General features: G+C 33.8%; 2 protein-coding genes across 2 annotated transcripts; one reads left to right on the forward strand and one right to left on the reverse strand.

Moving 5' to 3' along the window:
• Positions 1-169: 169 nt before the first annotated feature.
• Positions 170-21354, forward strand: LOC134262141 (uncharacterized). The gene is made up of 15 exons (XM_062744539.1): positions 170-276; positions 773-904; positions 1322-1453; positions 1700-1924; positions 2175-2502; positions 2778-3264; positions 3506-3624; positions 3755-4144; positions 4861-5173; positions 5489-5721; positions 6092-6249; positions 6447-6748; positions 13862-13881; positions 16785-16884; positions 18107-21354. The coding sequence occupies exons 1-15, from the start codon at positions 172-174 to the stop codon at positions 21246-21248; spliced, it is 6186 nt and encodes a 2061-aa protein (XP_062600523.1). The 5' UTR covers positions 170-171; the 3' UTR covers positions 21249-21354.
• On the reverse strand, positions 6885-13501 carry LOC134262140 (DALR anticodon-binding domain-containing protein 3-like). Its single transcript, XM_062744538.1, has 13 exons — positions 13277-13501; positions 11276-11649; positions 10674-11002; positions 10384-10451; positions 10165-10272; positions 9869-9945; positions 9500-9558; positions 9175-9257; positions 8931-9060; positions 8592-8650; positions 8348-8464; positions 7907-7975; positions 6885-7471 (listed from the first exon to the last, which is right to left on the reverse strand). Exons 1-13 carry the CDS (start codon positions 13466-13468, stop codon positions 7352-7354), a joined length of 1785 nt encoding a protein of 594 aa, XP_062600522.1. The 5' UTR covers positions 13469-13501; the 3' UTR covers positions 6885-7351.
• Positions 21355-25723: the final 4369 nt, after the last annotated feature.

The raw sequence follows: 25723 nt of genomic DNA on the forward strand, positions 1-25723 counted from the left end.
TTTGATTTTTTTTTCAATGTCATTTGTTTGAATATTAATATTACTGCAAACAAATTTTAAGTTTCATTTTTAATTTAAATACATGTACACCTGTACATATGTTATGTCTTTCAATATTTGGCTTATGCTTTGATTTTTTTTTCAGATGTAGAGCATAAAAGCGAAAAAAAAATGTCTGTCGGGGCTATTGTTCATCATAGACCTCCAGTAACAAAAAGTCCTCGTTCGAACCCAAATATTAACATCTGTTTAGCTCAAAAGACCAAAATCACAAAGGTACACTGTACTTACATTTTCATTTTAAACACGTACATGTATAACGTAAACTATCGCTGCAGCAAAAATGTTAAATAAAAAAAATACTTTTTAAAGAAATAATATGATAACTTTTTTCCTATCAATTTCAGAAGAGTCGAGATTTTCTTATTAAAATTTATGTTACATTTTAATTTTCATGCGATTTAATCCAAAGAAAAATGAAAGAATATTAAATTTTATAATAATGAAAATCATGTATAATTCGCATTTCATTCGAAATGCATGACAGTATAAAAAAAGTACTACAGAAGTTTCATGGTTAAAAATTTGTTCTGAATTTAGGTATTCAATATATAAATAAATTTATTTTTGTGTAAATCATTCATTTATTGTTCACGCTCATTGCTGCATTTGAAAACCTAATATAATACTTTAAAAATATTTTTGTATATACTGCAGTACAAAAAAGTAAAGCTGGTGTATTAAAATAATCTTATTTCTTGATTTCCTCTAGGGATTTCACCTCATAAGTCCCCGGAAGCCTTCCTCTGATCTCCCCGGGGAATCGTTACAGGGGATCCCCCTCCTGTCCAGGGAGGGAAGTCAGGTGTACGGTCCCTGTACCACGCCCCGATACAACTCTGAGGTAGATAATTACACTTAATAGGGTCATACACGTACATGTACAAGATATTTGTAGTTAATTAAAGACCGATTTGAAATCATTTTAGATTGCCCAAATTTTCAATATGTTAAAATACGTGTACATGAAGATATATTGCAAAAATTTGAAATTCTTTATATTTATCCATGTAAACCATTAAATTTAAATGTTGTATTTTTGTATGAGTACTAGTACAGTAGCATCTTTTTTGGATTCTATATTTGTAATGGATAAAAAAAGCCCGTTTTAACTTTGACTTTTAATTTATCAATTTATAATTAATAAGACAGAGTTAACGTTACATATGACTGGAAGGGGGATATATGTGGGCATGTTTTGTTTCCCTACTTGTCCTTTCTCATATGCATCGGTCACGCATCAATACAACATGTTTTACAGGTTGTAAACGTATCAGGAAAATATGTTGTCAACCCATACACTGAATGTGGAGAAACCCAAGAGGAAGAAGAGCAGGGCCCCCTATCCTTGTTTGGCGAACGTCTTGGTGCAGGGGGAAACATTAACAGTGTTGTATGTTTTTCCTGATAATTAAGAATTGAATTAGTGCATTTAATTTGATATAATAACGATTCATAACGTTGTTTTTATGGTTATGGAATTTATTTATTTATCTTCCTTAATGTTACCACTCCCAGAATTTGATTATCGCAAATAATTATATATTGAAAATTGATTTTTAATTTAATTTTTTTTATTTATTTAATTTACATTTTTATTTATTTATTTTTACATTTTACTATTTTTTTTATATTAAAGCGAGCAACTCCTCTACTTCAAGTACGAACCAGAAATGACACCAGAAAGGCGTGTATCAAAAATAAACCAATACAAAACCTCAATCGCACGAGTCCAGAGTGTTCAACTAAAGGTTACATGACTCCTCTTACGCCCCCTGCTTCGCCTTACACTCCTGGGGCGGATCAGAGTTTTTCCGTTGATGGTCAGCACATAAACTGTGATGTTCCTTCCAGATCAGCAAGTGTAAGTCAGTCTGTCAGAAAAAAACTTTGATCTTGGCATAACTTTTGAATGAGAATAGATAGGACTTGCATATTTCACAGGTGCATTACCAATAAGTTTGAAGACACCGAAAGCGGGAGAGTACAATTCTTTGAATTTGCTTGTCATTTGAGTATTTTATTGTAAAGTGTCAAATTCATTTGCTTAGAAATTTGCAAAACCTAAATATATATATATATATATATTCTAAAGTCTTCTCTTTCCTGAGCAGTCAAAAGACTTTAACCCAGGCTTCATCAAGCGGCCGCGCTATTGTTGTGGAAAGTGTGAACTCCGAATGCTCGAGCACGAATCTCTCAACATGGAAACAGAATGTCCATTCCAAGCTTACCAGCGCCAGACCAAGAGCAGCCTCTGCTATAACGATGACGTCATGTCACATGAATTTTACTCTGATCAGATGATTGACCCATATGTGTTCTACAAGAGTCCATGGGATACGCAAACTGAGCATTATGCACCATTCGAACGTAGTAAAAGCGTCCCAACAGCATCATGTTTTGACCCAAGTTTGATTCATCCAAGAAATAGAACACCAGGTATGACGTCAGCAATTCCTCATTCAAAGCTTCATTCTGGATCTATGTACATTTAAATTTTGGTTAAACACTTATGATTACATACATGTACATGTAATTACATGTATATACTTCCAAACAAAGTCAGCATTCTTCAAAGGACAAATTCTATGTTTCAATTTTAATTTGAAAATTGTAAAAAGGATAATAATTATTTATCCTAGTGAAGTGTTATTTTCTCTTTCGAAGGGTCAGTGAACCTTAAAAATAATACCTTGCTTCATTATTGTTTTTAGATTCAGTGTCTTCATCAAGTTCTGCCAGCATCGAGTCACTACAAATAGAGAATCAAGAGGAAACATATCCTCCACAGAAGACTCCAGAAGAAAATTTAGAAGACAATAACAAAATTACGTCATTGCGTACAATAACTCCCCCTTCTCGCAACACAGAATACCACCGAAACCCACTATATGCTATTCCAAGAATGGATGGGGTTAAGATCCAAAATGAGCCCGTCAGTATGGAAAGAATAGATGTCAGAGAATATTCCTCGTCGATAACAGAATTTGTCGAATCTGGAAATGGTCAGAGATTTCACTGGACAGATAGTTGGAATGTAAAGGAGACAATAATAGGTTCACCGGTAACGTCATCACTACGTCATACACAGACGCCTATACCATCTGTTGGGGGACCTGCTGCAGTAACAAAAAAGGCCTCTCAAGAAATGGTCACCACTATCAGCTCTAAAGAGGACAATCTTCATCAACCATCTTCCAGGTTTAAAATAAAATCGACCTATTAAAATTTTTACAATTATGACATAATTATTAAATTTTATTAACGTTTATTTTTTGGTCTTCATATTGCAAACTTTGAGTTTGTCTCTTCTATAGTTGGTAACCTTACGGTAATTTGCATAAATATCCAAATTTTCAAGCAATTCTTACATGTATTAAAAAGGCATCGTTGAGGCACAAAAACAAGGTTTCTTTATAGAATTTTTTTGTTTATTTTTCAGTGATGATTTACACAACCTTCTCCAGAACTGTGTTAATTCTCTTCGAAACATTTCATTGAGAACCAAGGAGGCTTCGTCTGCTCCGGAAAATTCGCTCCCATCCCAAACGTTCTTCCGAGGTAATTCCTAACAGTTCCTTGGCCCAGTTTTGATTTTGAATAAGTTTTCTATGCACGGGTGTCCAATAGAAATGTCCTTTTTATTCGATACATAGAAAACTATAATTTCAAAGTTTTCTTCTCCTCTTAGATTTCAGAATGCCTACAGATATCTGTTACAGTGCAGTCACAGACAAACGATACAATCGATGGAAAAGAACGAAGAGAAAGGGTAAAATCGGGAGAAAATCCGTCATGTCTTATCGCAGCGATGACGATTCTAGCGACGAAGAAAAAGAGCCAGAATCCAAAGTACAACCAGCAACTCGCCGTAGACAGAAGAAAGCAGCTTCAATCATGGCACAAAAGTTGGAAAATTCCTCAAACGATGCTAGTTCTGAGCCGGTGTCTGATTTGGCTTATGAATCGGTTCAAAGTCAACCTGGAAACAGTCCGATTTCATCATCAACAGAATCGAGAATAAGCCCCACCCTTCTCTATGAAGAGTCCTTGGACTTTCCTTCTTCAAGTCCTGAATTAGGTACCGCTAATCTTTTCCTTATTTGTGAGAACTTTTTTGTTTGATTGCGTAATTTCTTTCCTTCTTTTAGAATGACATTCAGATATGTTTAATTGATATTTATTTTGTAGAAGAGATTAATTAGGTACCGCTAATCTTTTCCTTATTTGTGAGAACTTTTTTGTTTGAAAATCGTTTTACACAAAATATGTAAAATGGCGGGAAAACGTGAACGTTATGATGTCATATTTCTAAAATAACGGCATTTTGATCAAATTAAAAATGACCAATAAAGGTCGCATGTAAATTACATACATGTAAATAATATCCAGAAATCGTGAAAAAAGTGTCTTGCTTATAAGAACCATATACCCATCTTGCAAAAAATAAGACGTAATGTTTGCTGTTTTAAAATTTCATATTTCAATATACATGTACACGTACTTAGAAAAGAAACGTATCCTTTTTTTTGTCCCTAGGGAAGTATACCGTAAAACTCGCTTATAGCGAAGAGCCAGGCAAACATGTACACGTAGTTTACTATATACAATAAATAAATTTTAAAAGTACAGCTAATAATTAAAATCGTGAATTTATTAAAAGCATGTTAGCGGTAGCCACTGTTACTGTTTATTATGCTTTTGTGTTGGCTTGTGCAATCCTACCATTTTTGTAAATAACAGAGACTTTGTGAAAAAATGTGACTATATTTAACAATTCTACTTTCATCCTTTTAGATCAAAATGTTCCCATTCATCTCACAAGTTTCCCTGCCCTCAGCAACTACCACGCTTCCATTCATGTTGGTCTGGACAACAAAGACAGCCAAAGGTCCACCCCTGATATTACAGCATCCATTAGATCCACTCCTTGTGAGGAACACAAACATGTTCCATCCTTGTGTAGTACACCAAATCCTGAGGGGGAAATTCACTCTAAGCCTGAGATAGAACCCCCTCTGATAACACAGGAGAAATATGACAACAGGCCAGCTTCCATCATTTCTAATGGTCCTCTTAGTTCTTGTGATAGTTTTAGCACCATTAGGAGGTAAGATTCTTTACATGTATATAATTCTCCCTCAAGTTATTCTCACTTTTTGAACAATAACCGATGCTTAAACTTGTATAAACTACATACCACTTGTTCAAAACAAAATAGCAGGAAAACCGATTACAGTTTAGATGTCATTTCATATTAGGCAATATTTTAGAAAACACAATATCTGGATTAAACAAGTTTTACTGTACATGATTCAAAACAGTACAAACCCTTAAATTTTCAAATATCTAAACTTTCTGTTCATATTTCAGTGATTATTTAAATTTGATGGTTGAAAATTAATATATATTTTAATATGAATAGCAACAGCCGTTTCTCTAATTCTCTGGCTAAAGACACCATTGTGAGGATGAGCTATTCTATTGGAGAGAAGATACAGCAGTCAATGGCAGTGGTGCCGCAATCCTTCGACAAAAAGTATATTGATGTTTTCAAGAAGAAAGAATCTGTTCACAAGCCAGCAAGGAAAATCAAGGCAAAGGAAGTGCCGAATTCTTCTTTAAAGTATACTAAGAAAACAACAGCTCTTAATCCAAGTAAGCTAATTTAGCAATGATTATAAAACTGAAATGAACAGACTTTCAAGATTAATAATTTAAGAAATATACACTTACATGATGATTTTTCAAGTGTATGGGTCAAATGATTTAAATATATTATGATATCCGCATACTTGTACATATATGTACATGTATTAAATAAAATTCTGATACTAGTACTAAAACATGCAAATAATGTCATGCCATTAGGTACTTTGCTGTTAGCATCATTAAAAGTGTGCTAGCTATACGCATGGTTTACTGCATACTGTATCTTTTGAGATTGAGAAGTAGAAACTGCAACCAATAATGCTTCTTTAGCTTTAAGACATGAATTTTTCTCATCTCTCAAATGTTCTGTTTACAGTTTATCCATTACCAGATCCTGAAGTTGTCCGCCCTCATCTCTCTTCATTGACTCTCAATCATCTACTGAAAACAATGCCATCAAAATCGAGTGCTGGGTCATCTAATTCTAACAAATCATTACCAGAAGTCACCAAAAAACCACTGCCAGAGGTCAAGGTAAACATTGATTATGGTGGAACACCTGATTCTATAATATTCTTGACAGAAATATTTCTAATACCTGCATTTAACATTAAGAAAAAGAATTTTTATAATAAATATACATGTACAAATATTCATAAGTATATGTAAGTAAGGGCTTTAATTTTTCATTGAGTTATTTAAATTAATACTGATGAGGATTTTTTTTACAGAGCTCAACAGGAATGAGTATCATCAGCCCTTCCAATGAAAACCAGCCAGAGCAGAAGAAAAAGAACTTTGGCATAGACAGGAGGTTTTGTCTTGCCTCTAAATTCCCAGTAGTTGAGGCCAGAGTACCAAAATATCAACAAAGGCCGAAGCCCGAGGTCCAACCTAAACCCCAACCTCGTCAGATGATCCCTAGGATGTCTAGTCTGGATTTCAGTCCTGCATTTACTTTTTCCTTCTTTGAATTACCCCAAGTTTACAAAGACCACAATGCTTTGCTGAAGAGAAGAGCATCTATGATCAAGTGAAAATTAGTGAAATACATGTTCTCAAATCATACATTCAAAAATGCTATCTAGAAAATATCTCAATCTGGTGTTTAAATGCAAACCTGCTCTTAAAATGTAATGTATTGATATAGACAGTCTTTAGAATAATAAATTCTAAAAGAATTTTTTTTTATTCCCATGTCTTATATTAATTTTTTTCCTCCAAAATCTTCTTTCAACATGTACTCTTTGAAATTCTTTATGACCAAAAATCAAGATTTTCTTTGATTTTTAAATTCTTTTTATTATCTTATACTGTATTTATAACAGCACATTTTTTTCCTTGTGAAAAACTCTCACAGTAAAATAAACTTTGCATAAAGAAAACAGCATAACAAATTCTTCGACAAAAATTCTTTCAATTTTTTCCCCACTTTTCAATATTAAATAAAATGTCTAATTTTATTTTCTTGCATGTGTTATCCTGAAAATCTTAAAATCTTTAAACTTGACCTATTATAGTAAAATTCTAACAAAGTTAAGTTCTACATGACACAGTTCACTGAGCAGTCCTCCATATTATACCAACATTATGTAGTAGACCTTAGGAGTGGAGGGGGAGGGAGACGTATTCTATCCTATAGTTGAGTTGGTGGACAGATCCCCATCAAATAAAGACCATCCTTGATGACTCGATGAAGCGCCTTCAATAGATATAGTCTTGCAAACATGGTGGGCAATAAATTAGGACGATTTTCCTGCAATGGAAACAAAATATTTTCATGTTTTCAATGATATTCATTTGAGAAGCAAAAACTCTTTTAAACAGAAAATTGAGAGAGCTGTTTTGCATTTTGTTGGAATATCAAAATTAAAACTTATAAGATTTTTTTATAAAATTTCACAACTCAGAAATCAAGTAAAAAGTCTTATTAAAGTTAGAAAGAAACTTAAGACTATTACCAGCAGAATGGATTCTTGCATGAATTACTATGATACATGTACATGTACAGCAAAATTCATATGAACACGAATGTAGCGAAGTCATCTTGGATCCCCAGCTATATAAATTTAATGAATTTCTGATATGGTTATAACCAATTACGGATGTAGCAAAGTAATTTCATAGGCCCCAGTGACTTCATTATAACCGAGTTTTGCTGTATAGGAAAAAAAGACATATTAGAACTTACTACAAGTACATGGACATGACTGTAATAGCAGCTTAAACTCCGACTCAAGCCAATCAGGAAGTTACTTATCTACGAAAGATAAAATATTTGTTACATTTTTTATTGACAATTCATACATTTGATATTCATCAGCATCCAATAATTTTCAAAAATAAGGAAACGTTGCATATCATTGCTTTGCAGTGAAAATATTCTCCAGTAAAATAAGGTCATGAAACATGCAGCTTTTTCTTGCCCATGAAAGAATTTTTTTACAGTACAAGTTTGTTCAAGCATTTTCTAAAAAAAACGGTTATTCTTTTTGCATGTAACTTTTTTCTCAACATTTATTTCACGGAAATAACATTGAAAGTGATATATAGGGCAGCTCCCAGGGATGGGGCCCTGACAAAGTTTCCTCAATAACAATATATAACAGTAAACCCTACATTGGCATGATACCTTATGTGTTCCAAGTTTGGAGTAAATCCCATCATTAGATGGAAGGACATCAGCCACTGTGCTTCTGAGTAAATCAGGGTAAGGGAAAATATAGTTGAAAAATAATGACCATTCATCCTGAAATGAAAAAAAAGATGAAAAGATATTGTGGTATGTTGTTGTATACTACAAATCCTAAAAAGAATTTTTACCTTTGTATTTCAAATTATATTTTATTCTCATGATTAATTCAAGGTAGATTTACCTCTTCTCTTAACAATCCAAAGTCAATGGAATCAATGCTTGGTAGAGGAGGATACACTCCTAAAAATTGACAGAAAAAACATACTTAACTGAATTTAAGCAAATCAAAATGAATATATGTAAGTTAAGTCTCATACCAATGTTTCTTATTTATTCAATGGAATCATATGTCCATTATAAAATACCATTACATATTGAACAAATTAAGCTTCATGTCACACATTTCCAGGAAAATTGCAACTGCATAATATGTATTGTAAATATCATGCAGTGAGAAGTACTTCTACAGTATATAATAATTTCAGAAAGGAATAAAAAAGAAAAGGGTGCATAATTATACCATCATCCACTGCCTTATTGAAATGTTTGAAGAGAGTGGCCAATCTAGCACAGTTGTACATCACAAATGCCCCCGCTCTATTGTCCACACCCCCACCAAACTCATTCCCCTCTGACAAGTCTAACTTCACCTGTCAAAAAATAAGAAGTGTTCTAATTATTAAAAAAAATCTTAGCTCAGACTAAAAGTGTATATGTAAATTATGTGAGTAGAAAAGAAGTTATTTCTTTGAGATCAAACTTACAGTATTCCGTGGAACATTAAGCAGCAGCTCAAATTTGACACTAGCCATGGTTAAGTTCTCTATTGTCTTATTCCAGCCAGCACCTGAATTATTATACACACAAAAATGTATAATGTTCTTAGAAAGTGATATAGCTATTTAAAGGGCCATAACTCTGTAAACAGATGTGAAAGTGCTGAAATAAATTTTCTTAAATTCTCTAGATATATTCAATAATTCCAACATTCCTATTTCTAAAAAAAATGACACTATTCATACAATTAAATGTCAAAAAAATAAGACTATTTATTCTCCTTTTATCAAGCCTAAAAAAATTCTGCCTCACCTTTCACACATTCTCCGTATTTCATGACTGAAGCTTCCTTCATTTGGTCAAACCTTAAACTAAAACAAGAAGAAGAATAGCGCTAAATTATTTACTATGCTGCAAAATAATATTATAGGTGAGATAAATAAGTTTTCAAATTAGGAGGGGCAGAAATAATTTCCTCTCAAAATTTAATATCTTCAAATGAAACATGAATAAATTGATGACAATTTGTTTTTAAAAATGAATTGTAATGAATATATAGTTCAATATGTGAAATCTTCACAAAAGATGAATGGACATTCTCAGTCCATACATCAGATTTTTTATTGATCCAACGATAAAATACTTAAGTCACATGCTAAAGTAAACTTTTTCAGCTCATACTTGTAAAATGTCTGGGCATCCATTTTCTGAGAATCTTTAGACTTTCTTTCTGTAACTGAACCATACTCCTGATGGATCTAAAAGAAAGAGGTGTAAAATGTATATTACACATTGCATAATGTGGTTGTATTTCATATAAAGTTTGATCTACAAATGAGACTATATATAGAGAAAACGAATAAACAAGTGTAATAAAAGTTCCTGTGTAAATTGTATGATGGAATGCTAGGCGTTTTAAAAAAGCAGACAGAAACAACATACACTAAACTGGTACAAAAAAAATTTAAAAATTTTACCTGTCTTGGGGCATCCTTTGTCAACATCTGCCAACCCAAATGAATTTTCTGTTGCTGAAAACTTTTCCTGTCTGGAATTATATGTAAGACACAATCATAATGACCCATCTGAAAAATATGAATTTTTAAGCATAGTAGAGTACACATGTCACCAAAAGAAAGGTTTCTATTAAAACATTTGAAATGTATGTATACTGCATATGTACAGTACATGCATACTTTTTCCTTATACTTCTGAAGCTGTGATATTTGTATCAGTGTATCTGTGTGTCCATTTTCATCTGCGACTGTAAAATAAATTAATTGCAGTCCATACATGGGTATAATCATGACTTGGCATTGAATAAACACAAAGAATTATATTTTCAGGCTTAAATATTAATTTCAATACTAAAGATGTACAATTTGATGCATTTAAGGACAATTGATTACTGTGAATATAGCATACATGAAGGTCTTTCAGTTATACATTTTAGTACCTACATGAAGATAAATATACATTCTCTTACTGTAAATTTTGTCCAGATTTTTGTCAAAATCACCAACTTCTGATATTTTTGATGCCAAAAATTCTTCAGCATTTAAAACCACACACTCTGAGATATTCACACCAGGGTCATGTCTTACTGTGGTCTCTGATTCTATAAGTTTATTTTCCTGTCTCCTAGTCCGTTTTCTTTGTGTAAGTCTGTACTCTGACTGCTTTACTAGATCTAGGATATGTTCAACATCACAGTTTTCTTCCCTATCTTCCAGAAATTCACAATCAAAATTTAAGAGTTCAAACCATTTTTTAGAATTTTCTGTCATTGGTTGTGCTGCAAGCTTGCTCCTTACTCTAAAAATAAAAAGAGAATTTTAAAATTAGAATATATCAAATTTATTTATGGTTCTGGTACAAGTTCTGTTTAATTATTCTTGTATGCAAAACACAGTCCACTTCAAAATATTTCATAATAGAATTTGCAACTTTAAGACTGTGAATGATGAACATTTACTTTTCAGTCTATTAGAATATTGGAACACATTTACTGATTGTTTGAAATAGTTATGAATGACAAACAATGAGACATATATCTGTTAAATTTTTAACTTGATTACATGTAGTTACCTATCATTCTTTAATAGTTGTAATATATGCTGAGTCAGCACCAGTCCCCTCAGCTGTTCTAATGACTGACAATCAAAACAGTCTGGAGCATTAACTAAAACAGTTTTGTCACACGCCTGTTCCCTGAATTTGTGCAATTCATTAACTGGTGCAGATTTATCTCCATTAAGTTCATTACTCTCTCTGCTCTCCCTGTCAACAATGGAATTCTGGGAAATTTCAGACTTGAGGAGGGAGGATATCACAGTTTTGTAGGCGGAGGGACGGTGTAGAGAAATTAACATGCTGTTGTAGGGGTCAGATTTCACCTCCCTCACTGGGCAGGTCCAAGGTCGGCTCTCTTCTAGTAGTGTCTCCCTCAGGTGAGTGAACTCCTGATAATAAAACCAGATACTGGTAAAGTAAAACAATGCGGTGTGGTTGCAGCCCTATACTCCCCAAGGAGTGAACGGGAATAGTAAACTAAAGTGATTAAATATTTATAATTATCATGATTAACTACAGTAACTTTCAACATCTTTCATTTTCATTTACTTAATTTTCAATTGTGCCATCTAATATAAAACCTGACATATCATTTGACATTCAAGTAAACTCTATACATGTATAAGATAAAAGTGACAGACTGGATACTACACAATTATCCCTGTTTCTAGAATTACAGATAAAAAGCTCACTGCAATTTCTAGCTTTTGGAAATTGATTCTTAGGGAAAAAAATAGGTATACAGGTGATCAAAACTTCTTTTTTAATACAGAGACTCTTACGATGTATGTTTCTTCATCTTTTTTTGCTAAAAATTATAATTATGCAAAAAAAGAGTTTCAGGTTAAACTAGCACTTTGTCATGTTTGTATTCCTGTTATTCAGGTGAATATCAGATCTTTGGAGATTTAATGGGAAAGCATAAAAAGGAAAATATGTACACAGAACCTCTCAAGTATACTTTTTGTTCACACTTTTGAGAGAAAAAAATGCAGTCAAATGTATCACACTGATTCATTTTAGTCTTCATCTCTTTTGAAATGAAAATTGAAAGATGGGTCAGTTTGGAGTTTTCTGAATCTGACGAGGTCCGGCACAATCATGTTTGTCCACTCATGCATGAAAAGCACTCTGGTATCAAAAATACCGCATAAAAGAATGTCTCCTCAAACGAAATGATTTTACAGCAAGCGCAGGGAGCGCCGTGAAGCAGTGCTCGTAACTGCGAGCTTTAACGACAATGCCTGGGCGAAGAGATAATTCGGACTACTGCACATTCATTCCATAGAATTTTTACAGCAGTTATTTTGACCCACAATGCATCGCTTCGTACACAAACGCTAAAGCCACGTTCTCGCAAGAATAATGACAAAAGTTTTTAAAAATAAAAAACTTGCCTTGATTTACTAAATTTATCTGTTTATTGCTGAAAAATAGTCATAAACTGATTGAAATCAGCCCTGTTCAGGCTTCGGTTTGGTAAAGCAACATGCAAATGACGTCATGTGATGTCAGAGTCTTATACGCACCGAATGTCACGTGCGGTTTGACGAGTCCGATCTAAATGAAAACTGGATAAGTATCTGCGCTCAACCTTATGGTCGCACCGTCGACATATTACTGATTTCTTTGTGTTTGAGTACTTTACATGCATGGGTGAACTTACTGACAACAACTCAGAACTTGACTTTCAGTATTTAATTTTTTAAGAATTTTTTTGAATTTTCATTACATAAAATACCTTGATCAAGGTATTTGTAATACCTTGATAATGCTATATAGCTTAATCAAGCTATATACCTTTATCAGGGTATTGTGCTGGACCTGCTGACAGCAGGGTTACGGGGGTATTTCATGCCATAGAATTGTTCCTTCTTTTTCCATTCTGATTCAAAGTTTTTTTCTCTCTCTCTCTCTCTCTGTTTAGCGTCAACCAATCTTTACTAAATTACTGGCTTGTCGTCGGGACACCAGACCAAGATTTTAGTCCCTACGACATCTCCCGGAGATGTGTACCTCAACATTCATCTGAAAACATCCTTTAGGTATGCAAAAATCTCCATTCTGTAGTTTCTTTTGACGCCTCTGTACTACCAATTTGCTCGGGTCTCTATCAAGAGCTCCACAGTTCTTCTTAACAACTTCTAAAATGTCGTCTAACACGTTTTCAGATGACATGTGCCTGGACTGCTGCCTGCAGTCATCCATGTTTTTTTGTTGTGAATCTACGGGTCTTGATAACGCTTGAAATGGTATGTTTTTCTGAAGGCTCTGCAAAGCTTTCTTTTACAGAGACAATAAATTTCAAACCGATTGTTCTTCATTTATTTCGGATTTAGCAATAAAATTAGATTAAAAACATATTGTTCTTTAAATTAAACCTTACATTAAAAATTTCATTTTCTATTTTTTGCTATATTCGATGAAATTATGTTCATTTTTTGATATTCTTTTGAGATTCCCAAATTCAAAAAACTCGAATATGATTTGGATTGATGTACCAATCCATAGGAGATAATCCACCGGAAGTTAAATGGGGAAATACTTTTGATTTTGACAGGTGCAAGAGAGGCGGGAAGCGCAAATTACCGAATGAAATGCGTTCTTAGTGATTCTGACAGGTAATGAGAGCGCTGCATATTTGTTTCTATGCAACAGGATTGTCTCAATTGTATATCGTATGAAATTTCGCAGTTCACAGTAAGTTAGGGCCTCCTCCAACAGTGTAGCTAAAATGTCCACATTTGGAAGGGACCTTGTTGACAATGTAACATTATTGAGAATGCTGTTGGACATAATATGACAGTTAAAGTTCACCATGTCATAACAATATATATTTACAATGAAAGTAAATATCCTGCCAAATCTCTCATTTGATTTCAGATAGCACCCAGGATAGTGTGCTTATTTTTGTTATTTCATTAAACCTGGTTCTTTATTTTCTTTTAGTCATGTGTTAAAACAGGGACCTATATACTAACTGGATAGGCAAGTCCTTCAACGCCATGTTGATTTGCCCAAAACATCACGCACAACACTACAAGTTTTTCAAACTACGTTTATTCCCAGTTAAAAGCATATTTTCTGATTAATCTCATTTATTCCTTTAATCATGTTTATGTATTGGAATTGATTTTTAATAAATTTTTAAGCATACATTATAATATAATTTAAATACAAAGGAAAAAAAACCAAAATCGTAATTTCTCGGAAATACAACCGATCAGGAGCATCTGCTGATTTTGAATAGAACAAAATTGCTAGTAAGACAAGGAGTATAATAAATGCTAAAAAAAAAATCTTCAATAATTTTTTGATAGGTAATTAAAGGTTTTGATCTCAAATATCTGAAAGTATTAGTGATATAATTAATTAAATTTGACATACGAAATCCCACGACTTATGAGATATCGTGAGAGTTGCTTATCCTGTTAGTATATAGGTTCCTGGTTAAAATGTGTTTGTGTGGATGCAATGGTTAAAGAAAGGTGGCTTTGATCATTTAGGATAAAAACATTTTTATATCTCTGAAAATAGTTTCTGCCAGGTCACAGTGTTCAAGCTGCAAATCTGTAGCTCTCTCAGTCTTTGGTCTGACGAAAAAAAAAAATGGGATGGACGATGGACGACCAGAAAACTACAGTACCACCCATTGAAAAAAGTGTATATTTATTGGGCACAAAAAAATGTGACGTTTCTCGATTTATTTCAATGTATATTTAAGCTGCCATCCATCGTAAAATATAACTCTGTTCCTATATTTTTTCATGACTTCCACAGTAAAATATTTCCAAAATCCTAGTCCTGAAATTGATCCCATGGACAATTTTGACTATTTATACAGTGCACTGCCATCTTGGGTAACAAGACAGTTTAGCCCAGCGTGCATCGTACATGACTTGGACATAGAGTTTACCATTTTGTTGTGGAAGTAGTAAATGAATATATTAGGAAATCACAGTTAGTAACAGTTTTAGAGATACTTAGAAATAAATCAGGACACAACAATTTTTTTGTGTGCAATAATATATAAACTTTGTTCAGTGGGTGGCACTGTAGCTCTTCGGTCTGCCATCCCAATTTTTCAGACCAGAGATCTACAACTAACAATGTTCAACATCATCTTTAACAGGTGTGGTATAATTATAAATAATCATGAAATAATTTTCAAATAAAAAAGAGGACCAGTTCTAGTAAACAAGGTATAATTTATTACATGTAGTAATAAATCAGCACAATGTGAAGGAACCATATTTATTAATGCCTCCCTGCACATAAGATGGTGTACAATTGCTCAAACAAAGGAAGAACCTCATTTACTTAAAAAAGTGGAAAAGAGCAGAACACTGATATTAAACAGCTGTTAAAGGGAGATCAATTTGAAATACATAGAAATGGTGTAATATTTGATTATAGAACTTTGCAGTTAAATATATATATTTACCATCATGCACCTGTAAAACACAATGTTCTTGTCAAAACTAAGCATGCTAAGGAGAAACGCAGTACAGTTAAGGTGCGCAATGGAAATATCGACTAAAATTAGTATTTAAAAATGTATTCGTAATCGGGATGGCGATTATTTTTAGTACATTATTTATATCGGATAATTGTAATTATGATTAATAACTACATATCGAGGACGATTATATTTTATATTTAGACTAGTCACGTGATGCGGCAGTCATGCGATTTTAGCACATTGACTTGAAGTATTGATGTTACATAATGATATAAGTATCACTAGTGCAAGGGCATAACCAAGTTCAATTTCCAAGTTTAGTATATAAATATTTTCAACACGCATTGTAGTTTCTAAAAAGTGCTGCGATCCTGTCTAAATTCTGCAATTTCATCTATAAAATTATACTTGTATGACCGAATGCTATATTTTTTGCTGGTCAGCGGCATGAAATATTGATATAGTTAAATTGTTTTTAAGATTTCATCAGGATTGCAGCACTTTTCAGATATCTTAATAGTTCTATAGTTGAAATGTAAAAGCTTACTTTGATCCATAGAGTGTATGCCCTTGCACTAGATCGATTTATTAAGACCCCCCACATTACCCTCCGATGTACTTGCATACAAATAAACGGCATTGTCAATTAAATACGTAATGTACAGAAAATATATTAATAAAATAGTGAAGAAGACATTAAATTCAAGTTAATGGCCCATAGAATATCTGTAAATAATATTTTATTTAATTAGAGAATACATATTTTGTTTAGAAAATAATACTTGATCTGTCTCTCACTGCATACAAACTACGTCACGTTGTAAGAAATGACGTCATATTGACAAGTGTATTGCAATCAGTGACTTGTTTATAACTTGTTATGTGGGATTTAACTAACGACAAAACAATACGCTGTAGTGTATGATGTCATAGTCAAGTTTTCCCATACAAATTAGGCTCCGCCTCCTTTTTGTAACCTTAACTGTGCTGCGAACTTATGAAGACTGATTTTATTGTTATAAAATGCTAAAAATGTGTCTATTTTGTGTCTATTTTTGACAGAGATGCCTACAAAGCAGCAGCTAGACAAGGCAGCCTGGCAGTGGGCGGAGACTACAGACCCTGTAGACATCACTAATGAGCACATCAGGACAGCCTACAAGTAAAATTATAATATCATAATCAACTACTGGTACACAAGTCAGCTGTACATAAAAAATATACACACACACTGTAGACATCACTAATGAGCACGTCAGGACAGCCTACAAGTAAACTTAAAAACTATATCATACACAGATCTTACAGACATCACTAATGAGCACATCAGGACGGCCTACAAGTAAAATTATAATATCATAATCATACACAGATCTTACAGAAATCACTAATGAGCAAATCAGAAAAGTTTACAAGTAAACTGATAATCTCAAAATCACATCTAAAAAATTTGCCTGTTGACATGGTAGACATCGTTGATGAGCATATATCAGTATGTGGACTACAAAAAAAACTGATAATTTCTATCATGCCAAAAAAAAAAAACTTAGACCCTATAGACATCAGCAATGAACACTTCAGTACAGCCTATTATACATCTTTGCTAGCCAAGGTTTCTGATACGCTACTCTCCTCATAGTCCTTTGGCATTAGGTTTTGATAGAAGTTGGGTTTTTTTTTTCTGGGATTCTGTACACCCAGTCGACCAATCAGCAATTGTTTTTTTGTAAATGATGATATTTGCATTCAGGATACTTCTTGACTCTTCAATCTCGGAAATGAAAAACGCAAGTAAACAATGATCAGTAAGATAAATGCAATTCTATGAATAGCTATGGTGTCATCCAATATCCTCTAAATATGTGATTAAGAATCTATATTGAAGCTTCAGATTTGTACTATAAATAATAAATAAACATAACTCAATTATTGCTTCTTAATTATTATTGAAAAAAACTTTGATTTAATTTTTTTTAAAAACATGCGTCTTTATTTCTGTTGATGATGCAATCTGTGCGTACCTGATAGATTTGAGATCACTTGATGAAAACAATTCCGTCTTTTGACTTCACCATATGCCAAGGGTTCATGAGGAGAGTAGCGTATCAGAAACCACTGGCTAGCGAAGATGCCTATTAGAACAAAATCTTCAAAACAGAAAGCTAGAAATCACAAACTGTACAATTAATTTAAAAATTTTCTAAAAACAAATATAAAAACACAAATGGTAGATTCATGTTTAAAGATTTCTGAAGTAATATTTCCAGAAGATAGGTGAACAAAATAAAGAACTGTTAGTTTAACTTAAATATATACAAGTACATGTATATGATTTTTTTAAACTAGATTTTAATCATTCAACAAATAATTTTCATATATTGCAGATTGAATCTGAAGCCCTGTAAATTAGGAGCCTGTAAAAGAAACTGTAAAGGAAATCCCTTTTGTATAAATTGTATTGGAGAACGGAAGTGGTTCGGAGAAATCAACGACGACAGCTGGCATGACATTGAAGACCCAAACAATGAACGCAGGCAAGGTCAAGACTTTGTGGGACTGAAAAATCTGGGAAATACGTGCTATGTGAACACGTTTCTTCAGCTGTGGTTTCACAGTCCCCCAATACGACGAGCCATTTACAAGTTCAGGGAGACAGCCATGATGGACAAGGTGGGGGATGAGTGGAAACCAAGCAGTATAGGAGGGCACCTGCAGGCAATATTCTCCCTGTTAGAGCTTTCCGAACGTGCATTCATCAGTCCACAGGATTTCATCGATCATTTAGGTCTGGATGCAGCTCTACAGCAAGATGCGCAGGAATTTTCCAAGCTTTTTCTTTCTCTGTTAGAGGAATGTTTGTCTCATCAACAAGACTCCTCAGTACGCAACATAATTCAAGACCAGTTATGTGGGGACTATGCTTATGTCACCACCTGCAGTGGCTGTCACAATTCATCTCAAACACATTCCAAGTTCTATGAGCTGGACTTGCACATCCAAGGTCACAAGACCCTAGAGGACTCCATCACTGATTTTCTGCATGAAGAAAAACTAGAGGGAGACAATCAGTACATGTGTTCTACATGCTGCAGGAAACAAAACGCCAAAAGGGCCATACAGCTGAAGAGACTGCCACCGATTCTAAATTTACAGCTCCTCAGATTTGTGTTTGACAAGAAGACAGGGCACAAGAAGAAACTGAATGGCTTCATACAATTTCCAGAAACTCTAGACATGAGCAAATTCATGACTTCCAATGGTAATCTAACATGTGAAAACAGTTCAGGCAAAGATGGGTGTATTTATAAACTGAAAGCAGTGTTGATTCATCGGGGACCCTCAGCATACAGTGGACACTACATAGCCCACATTCTGGATGAAAGTTCAGGAGCGTGGTACAAGTTCAATGATGAAGAGACCACTAAAATGAAGGGATCAAATCTTCATCTTGGAACTGAGGAAGATCTCCAAGAGACGTCTGCTAAGCAGAAGGGAAAAGTCCCCAAGGGATATCACTCCTCTAGAAATGCATACATGGTTGTGTACACCAGAGATGTACCACCAGAAGAGAAAGACAAGACTATAGATATGCAAATCCCAGACAAGAGTTACCTCCCTGAGTATATGATAGACTATGTGAAAAAAGACAATGAGAAATTTGAAATGTGGGTGGCCGAACTATTAATGATGAGGGAGCAGAATATAGAGACAGGGAAGAAGAAACAGGAAGATATACGTCATACGTTCAGCCAACTGGTAGTGGGGGAGGAAGACCAGGAATCTCATAACTATGAATGGATCAGTCTTCCATGGCTCACCCACTGGCTGGAAGATCCAGGTAAAGCCAGATCCGTGGATAATGAGGCCAGTTTGTGTCAGCATGGTAAACTTCACCCAGATAAGGCTGGGAAGATGAAGTGTGTCCAGTACGATGCAGTGGATGGTCTATATGAGAAGTACAAGGGTGGGCCTCGCATGCCTGGTGATAAAGCAACCTGTCTGATTTGTGTGCAGAGTAGATGCAAGGTTATCCGCACCAAGAGGAAGATGGTGGAGGATGAAAAATTATTCGGTACGATGAAGAAAATGGAAGTATCTCCAGATGAACCTGCCTTCTGGGTAGGGAAGTCTTCCTTGAGGAGCTGGAAGAGGTTAGTGTTGGAGCAGCTGGAAGATTTTCGGGAAGATAGAGAGTCTATAGAACAAGGAAATGACAACGGTGTGGACCAACAGGAACAGCCAAGTGGTACAACAGAAATAGCAGCTGACAAGAGTATGGAGCTCCCAGAAGACAATGGGGACTTTGATGAAAAAAGGAAATCTACGGAATTAGATAATGGTGATAATGCAATTGAAAAGGGTGATTTATCTGCTACAAATGAGAGCATGGAAAGTTCACTACAATTCAATGAGGATTTACTTTGTGAATTTCACGGTCAGTTAGATCCTGACCCGTCATGTCGGAAATTGATACCAGCAGATCTGTGGAAAAGACTGAAGGAATATTTTCCTGATTGTCCGGAATTTCCCCGTTCACACATAGTTTGTCAAAAATGTTGTGATAAGAATAAGGAAGAAACTGAAAATCAAAACTTGAACAAAAAATTGGCTCAAGTTCAGAAAGCAGATCTCGCAGATCTGTTCAACGACAGAAAAAGGCCAGTTAGGCTCGTGACGGGAGAGGAAATTTTCGTGGTCAATGCACAGTTTGTGGAAGACTGGAGGCACTTTGTGAAAGACCCAAGCAAATTTGAACCTGTATCAGAAGTGAAAAACACTCGTTTGCTTTGTGAACACCGAAAATACTTGTATCCGCCACCTCAGAATGGCGCGGATCTATCCGACAACACAGAGGTGGTGTATCTCTGGCCCCCAGAATTTGAGAAAGTTATGGAGCATTTCGTGGTTGATTACGAGGTGTCTGTTGTTAAGTATGAGGAAGAGGATGGTTCCGATCACGTGATCACGCTGCCAGAAGTTTGCGAGGAGTGCGTGAAAGAGCGGAAAAACATGATAGAAATGGCGAAGTATGTGTATAAGGATGCTACTGTGTTCATACGAAAAGCTGTTAAAGACAAGCAAGGAGGAGATACAAATACTGAAAACTGTAAACAAGATTATCCCGATCCCGATTTTTGCTCGAACGATCGCCGAAAATCCGAATGTGACGAACCACCCGAAAAATTACAGAAAATGGACGGAAACGCAGTGAGAAAAAGTCAGCGGCACCGGAAAGTCCGAGGAGAGAAAGAATTAAAAGTATCGTCTGATCAGACATTAAGGGATTTAAAACTGCAGCTGATGAAATTATTCTCTGTGCCCCCGTTTGACCAGAATTTATCTATCGCGGGAGTTCCGATAAAAGACGATAAGGCGACGCTCGGGAGTCTCCGTGTAGCGCCGGGGGACATTATCATGCTGCAGGCAGACGAACCAGTGGAGGATCCAGGAGTTTTACAGGACTTAATGAACGTGTCTGGCGTTCCAGAGGCCGGGTTTAAAGGGACAGGCCTTTTAGGAAACTAAATAAAAGTGCTAAAATTATGATCCCAAAATGAGAATGGGGATTATACATATTAATTTCTTTCTCTTCCCTAATTTTTTTTTCGTCCATTAGTGTTACAGAATATAAGATTAACTACTGTTATTAACTATAAAAATATTAATTTATTGGGATGTTGATCTAAAACATGCTAAATGAAAATTAAAGATTAAATATGGTATGTTATGATAAAGTATTTTACAAGTTTGATGACCTTTTTGGGGGAGGGTGTGTGAAAAAAAAAACATTGTCGTAGTCGATAGCATTCTGATGAGAAAATGGGCGTTAAAGGATCATCATTTACGATCTTGACATTAAATGTCTGTTGATTAAATGAATTACAAGGACCATGACATTTTAATCATAATGTTAGAGTTATCGTCCTTGTATTGTGAACATATCTTGTGTTTTGTTAAGTTTCTCTTTTAAAATCATTGCATGTACGTATATTTAGCTGTTTTTCACTTGTTTGTAAATGTAATCTCATCAGATTTTCATTGTTGCCCCTTGAAATTTGAGCACAAAATTTCTTTGATCTCGCCTATTTTCTCCTATGGCATACTAGTAGTTTTCGATTGCAATTTTTTAAAGTCATAAAATACATTGTCAGTGTACGAAAAATTAAGAGGTTTACCATTTTGATTGTAATACATATGTTGAAATGTTTTGTTCGGGTTATTTTTACTTATTCTACTTAAAGGATGGTGATTTCGAAAGTGGAAATTATGTCAGAAATGAATAACGAATGCAGGGAAACCCAAATAGAAATTTTCACTTAACCCCGGCCCACCACCCTCCCCATCGCATCTCGTATGAAACTCCTTTATTTTATTAAAATATCTTCAACCGTATTCGAGGTGTCGCCAAAGAATGTATTTTGGTGTCCTTTTCTTTTCTCAATCTTAGCTTGAGGAAGTACTTGATGATGATATGTTTTTATTATTACTTATTTAGTAAAGCAGCCTACACTTTGACCCCATATAATACGTTTCGTATTTCACCTTGAGTAGTGCTAGCGGCTACTTTAATTTCCATGTATAAAAAAGGCGAACTGCATGCTACCTAGGAAAATATTAACGTGTCACTTCACATTATAATTATCTATATAGTAAGTAGTATCTCATTCTGTTCCGAATCTTCATTTATTAACTAAAGATTGAGGACAGAAGACGTCTCTTAAACTAAAATGATGAATTTGGAATTGCGTTATTTTGCCATAACTTTGATGTACAATGGAAGAGTGGGGGTTGAGGCAAAGTAGGCCGTTAATTACTAGTACTTGAAAGCAAAAATTTTTGTTGATTTTTGTAAAAAAAAAAAATTACATACAATTCAATATGATCATAGGATATTATCTTCTACTGTCTGCCTTCTTCCTATTGCATTTTAATCCTAGTAATTTATTTTTTAAATTTATTAATAAAGACCAAGGTAAAAAACTTTGTGGATATACAGCTATAAGTATCCTCTAATGTAGTTTCTGAAATAGAATTGTAAAGTAAACATGGTAAACATTCAAATTGCTTTTATTTAAAGGTTTATCTATTTTAAAACATCTTGTCTGTACTGTCCCTCAGAATGTGTTCTTTCAGCCATTAAATTTTAAGTCTGCCATTTGCTGAATGCATGTGAAATGACTTGGTATATTTACATGCATAAAGACCTTAAATTTTATTGACATGCTTGAAGTAATGTTAAATACCCATGTATATAAGTGTACATGAAGGTTGTACATGCCTATTCTTTCTCCTTGTGTGACTGCAAGATGCATCAAAGGGATTCACTCTACCCGCTTCAGATGCGAGGTCTGATCTACATTATCTAAATGGTTGAAAAGGTTGATTTTCAAAAATAAGATGTCCATGGGTCACATCGCTCACCTAAACATTTTGGCTAAGAAATCGGTATTGAATTTTTCAAATATAAATGTGGTTCGATCCTACATCTGATCTTTCCATCCAGGCTTTGTCTTGCCTCACGGGACATGACTGGAACATAGCCTGCGTGGCACAGTGGTTAGAGTTGTCCTTGCTGTACGTCGCGGGTTCGAATGGCATTTTTGGACGTACATTAATCGATGACCCTTGTCCCAGAGGTTGCTGGCACGGAAAAGATCCCTCATGCACGTACTGCTTAATGGTGATGGTGCCGAGTATAGGACAGAATTGCAGCTCCCCATGCACCGGCAAGTGGTGGTGTCTCCATACGAGTGAAAATTCTTCAGAAGGAGATCAACAAGCAGTCAAGAAAAATGTAAACTACTATCCTGAGGATGTTTCTGAATTAATAAGACTGGATTTAATGTTCTTGAGAAAAAAATGATCATTGATCAATTAATTTTATTTTATTTACAAGCTTAAAACAATGTGAAATTGAATGATTCACTTTAATATTTATGCATTGCTGCGAGCTGATGCATCCAGGGATGTACTTTACCCACGAGTACTGGAAGTAAATGTAAATATACATATAGTGTGCACGTGTGTATGTTTAAAATAGGTTAATTTTTATACATGCGCATACATGTACCATATATTTGCTTTAATTTCCACTAAGCATATTGATTTGAAATTCATCCCAATTTTTTTAATTTAAATTGAAAATGTCCTGTTGTATTGCATTTTAAGCGATATTTTGACAGTGCGATAGCGATTTCAAGGAAATGTAGTTGTATGCAAAAAAAGGAAAAGGGAGTGGCCTTACAAAAGTTTGAATCCCCGAAATGGGACATGAAATTCAACAATTTCCATTCCTTTTTTTTTTGCATGACATTTTTTTCTTCGTATGTCAAAAAGATCAATCAATTTCACTTACAGTTTTGTACACGAAATATATCAGAAAATATTTTTCCATGTAAAATTTTTTCTTTAAAAAAATGTAATATTATTATTATTATTTGCAAAATTGCAATTTATTGGAAGGCTCGTGTAGCGAGTTTTCCGATGAAATTTAAACTCTAAATGTACATGTAGGTAAACTTTTCTGGAACATGTATACATTGTATTGAAAAAAATGTGAACACTTGAAAATGTATAAAACTGAAAGATAAAATCTTCTGGTGATCATATTTAATTACAAATTTATTCATGCGTTTAAAGAAATTTTTTTCAAATTGAAGATTTTGGCATCATGTTTGTAACAACGTCATATGACAAAATTCTGCATCATTTTTAAATGAAATAAACATCCGTGCAGAATTAACTATATTAATAAAAAAAGAGAGATATATATACATTTAAGTATAAAGATATTATATTTATTTTTTGATGAAAATGATCATTTTTTTCTGATTTTCAAACATGTATTTGTTAATTTTGTGTTGATTTTTCCAGTATGTGCACACAAATTTTTTTATGAAATGTTTTTGCGATAAAAATTTTACAAATTTTTTCTTATGAATTTATCAAAAAGTGTGACAAATACCCCCAAATATTTTTGAAAATGTTGAAATAATTTAAAATTTTGCTAAAATACTTTTTTTTGTGAAAATGCTTGATGCTTTTCACCACTTTTGATTTTCTTGTGTAAATATTGATAAATTTGACCATGCAAAAATCAGAAAAATAAACATTTAAAATAATTTTGTGCTTATTAAATTGGAATGCCAGAAAAAATTGACTTTTTATTTCTGCTATTTCAATGATTAATAATTGATTTCAAGAAAGCAATTTTAAACTTTTTATTAATCTACAATTTAATAAATCTTTTTTAAACAAACAAAAAGTTATTTTGTTTATTTTATTGGATAAAAATATTAGGAACGTCAAAAACATTTTTAATTAAGACACAAATTTAGGTGCAAAAACTATTAAATGTTCTATAGTGCCACTTCAAGTATTACACCATTTTTTGATTTGAATTTTAATTAAGCTATGTATGTATTGCTAAGCTAAAAATATATGCAAAAAGGTTTTAGATTTTTAAATATCTGCACACTACACGCGCAATACCTTAGATGTACAATACCTGTATTGAATATGTTCAAAAATGTGAATTCGTTGAAAACTTCCACCACATGCTCTACATTATTGTCTGTACAGCCACAAACTGCTGCTCCCTCATTAGCTGCAGCTAGTTATGTGAAAATCTACATTAAAAAATTTGCTTGAATCATTGCTAATTATTCCATAACATTGATACTTCAGCTAATGTGCTGAAAATCAACTTCAGTCAAAATCTCAGCATGGTGCAAGATTTATATAGGAAAAGCAATATACACTTTATTTATGAAATAATTGATCAGAATATAATATTTATATGGATATAGAGAACTGAATATATGAAGGTATTGTACATTGTAAAAATTTTATGTGATTTCTTTTACTGAATAACTCACCCTGCAGGCCTTTGATTTAAAAACTGTTGACCAAAATCTGAGTTCAGAAAAATTAAAAGGTTACACTGCTGTGAAAGAATTGAATATGGGGTTCAATCACTATATTGCATGTTATATAAATAA

This window comes from Saccostrea cucullata, unplaced genomic scaffold (genome assembly GCF_032062105.1).
Source record: "Saccostrea cucullata isolate Sc308-1 unplaced genomic scaffold, CSIRO_AGI_Scuc_v1 ctg685, whole genome shotgun sequence".
NCBI classification, from domain to species: Eukaryota; Metazoa; Mollusca; class Bivalvia; order Ostreida; family Ostreidae; genus Saccostrea; species Saccostrea cuccullata.

Excerpts from the sequence above, each read along its gene's own strand:
- LOC134262141 (XM_062744539.1), top strand. The coding sequence starts at position 172 with ATGTCTGTCGGGGCTATTGTTCATCATAGACCTCCAGTAACAAAAAGT. Across the intron at positions 1,454-1,699 it reads GGGGAAACATTAACAGTGTT|CGAGCAACTCCTCTACTTCA; the intron begins GTATGTTTTTCC and ends TTTATATTAAAG. Across the intron at positions 3,625-3,754 it reads ATCCCAAACGTTCTTCCGAG|ATTTCAGAATGCCTACAGAT; the intron begins GTAATTCCTAAC and ends TTCTCCTCTTAG.
- LOC134262140 (XM_062744538.1), bottom strand. The coding sequence starts at position 13,468 with ATGGATGACTGCAGGCAGCAGTCCAGGCACATGTCATCTGAAAACGTG. Across the intron at positions 9,061-9,174 it reads TTAATGTTCCACGGAATACT|GTGAAGTTAGACTTGTCAGA; the intron begins GTAAGTTTGATC and ends ATTTTTTGACAG. Across the intron at positions 7,472-7,906 it reads GTCATGTCCATGTACTTGTA|GAAAATCGTCCTAATTTATT; the intron begins GTAAGTTCTAAT and ends TTTCCATTGCAG.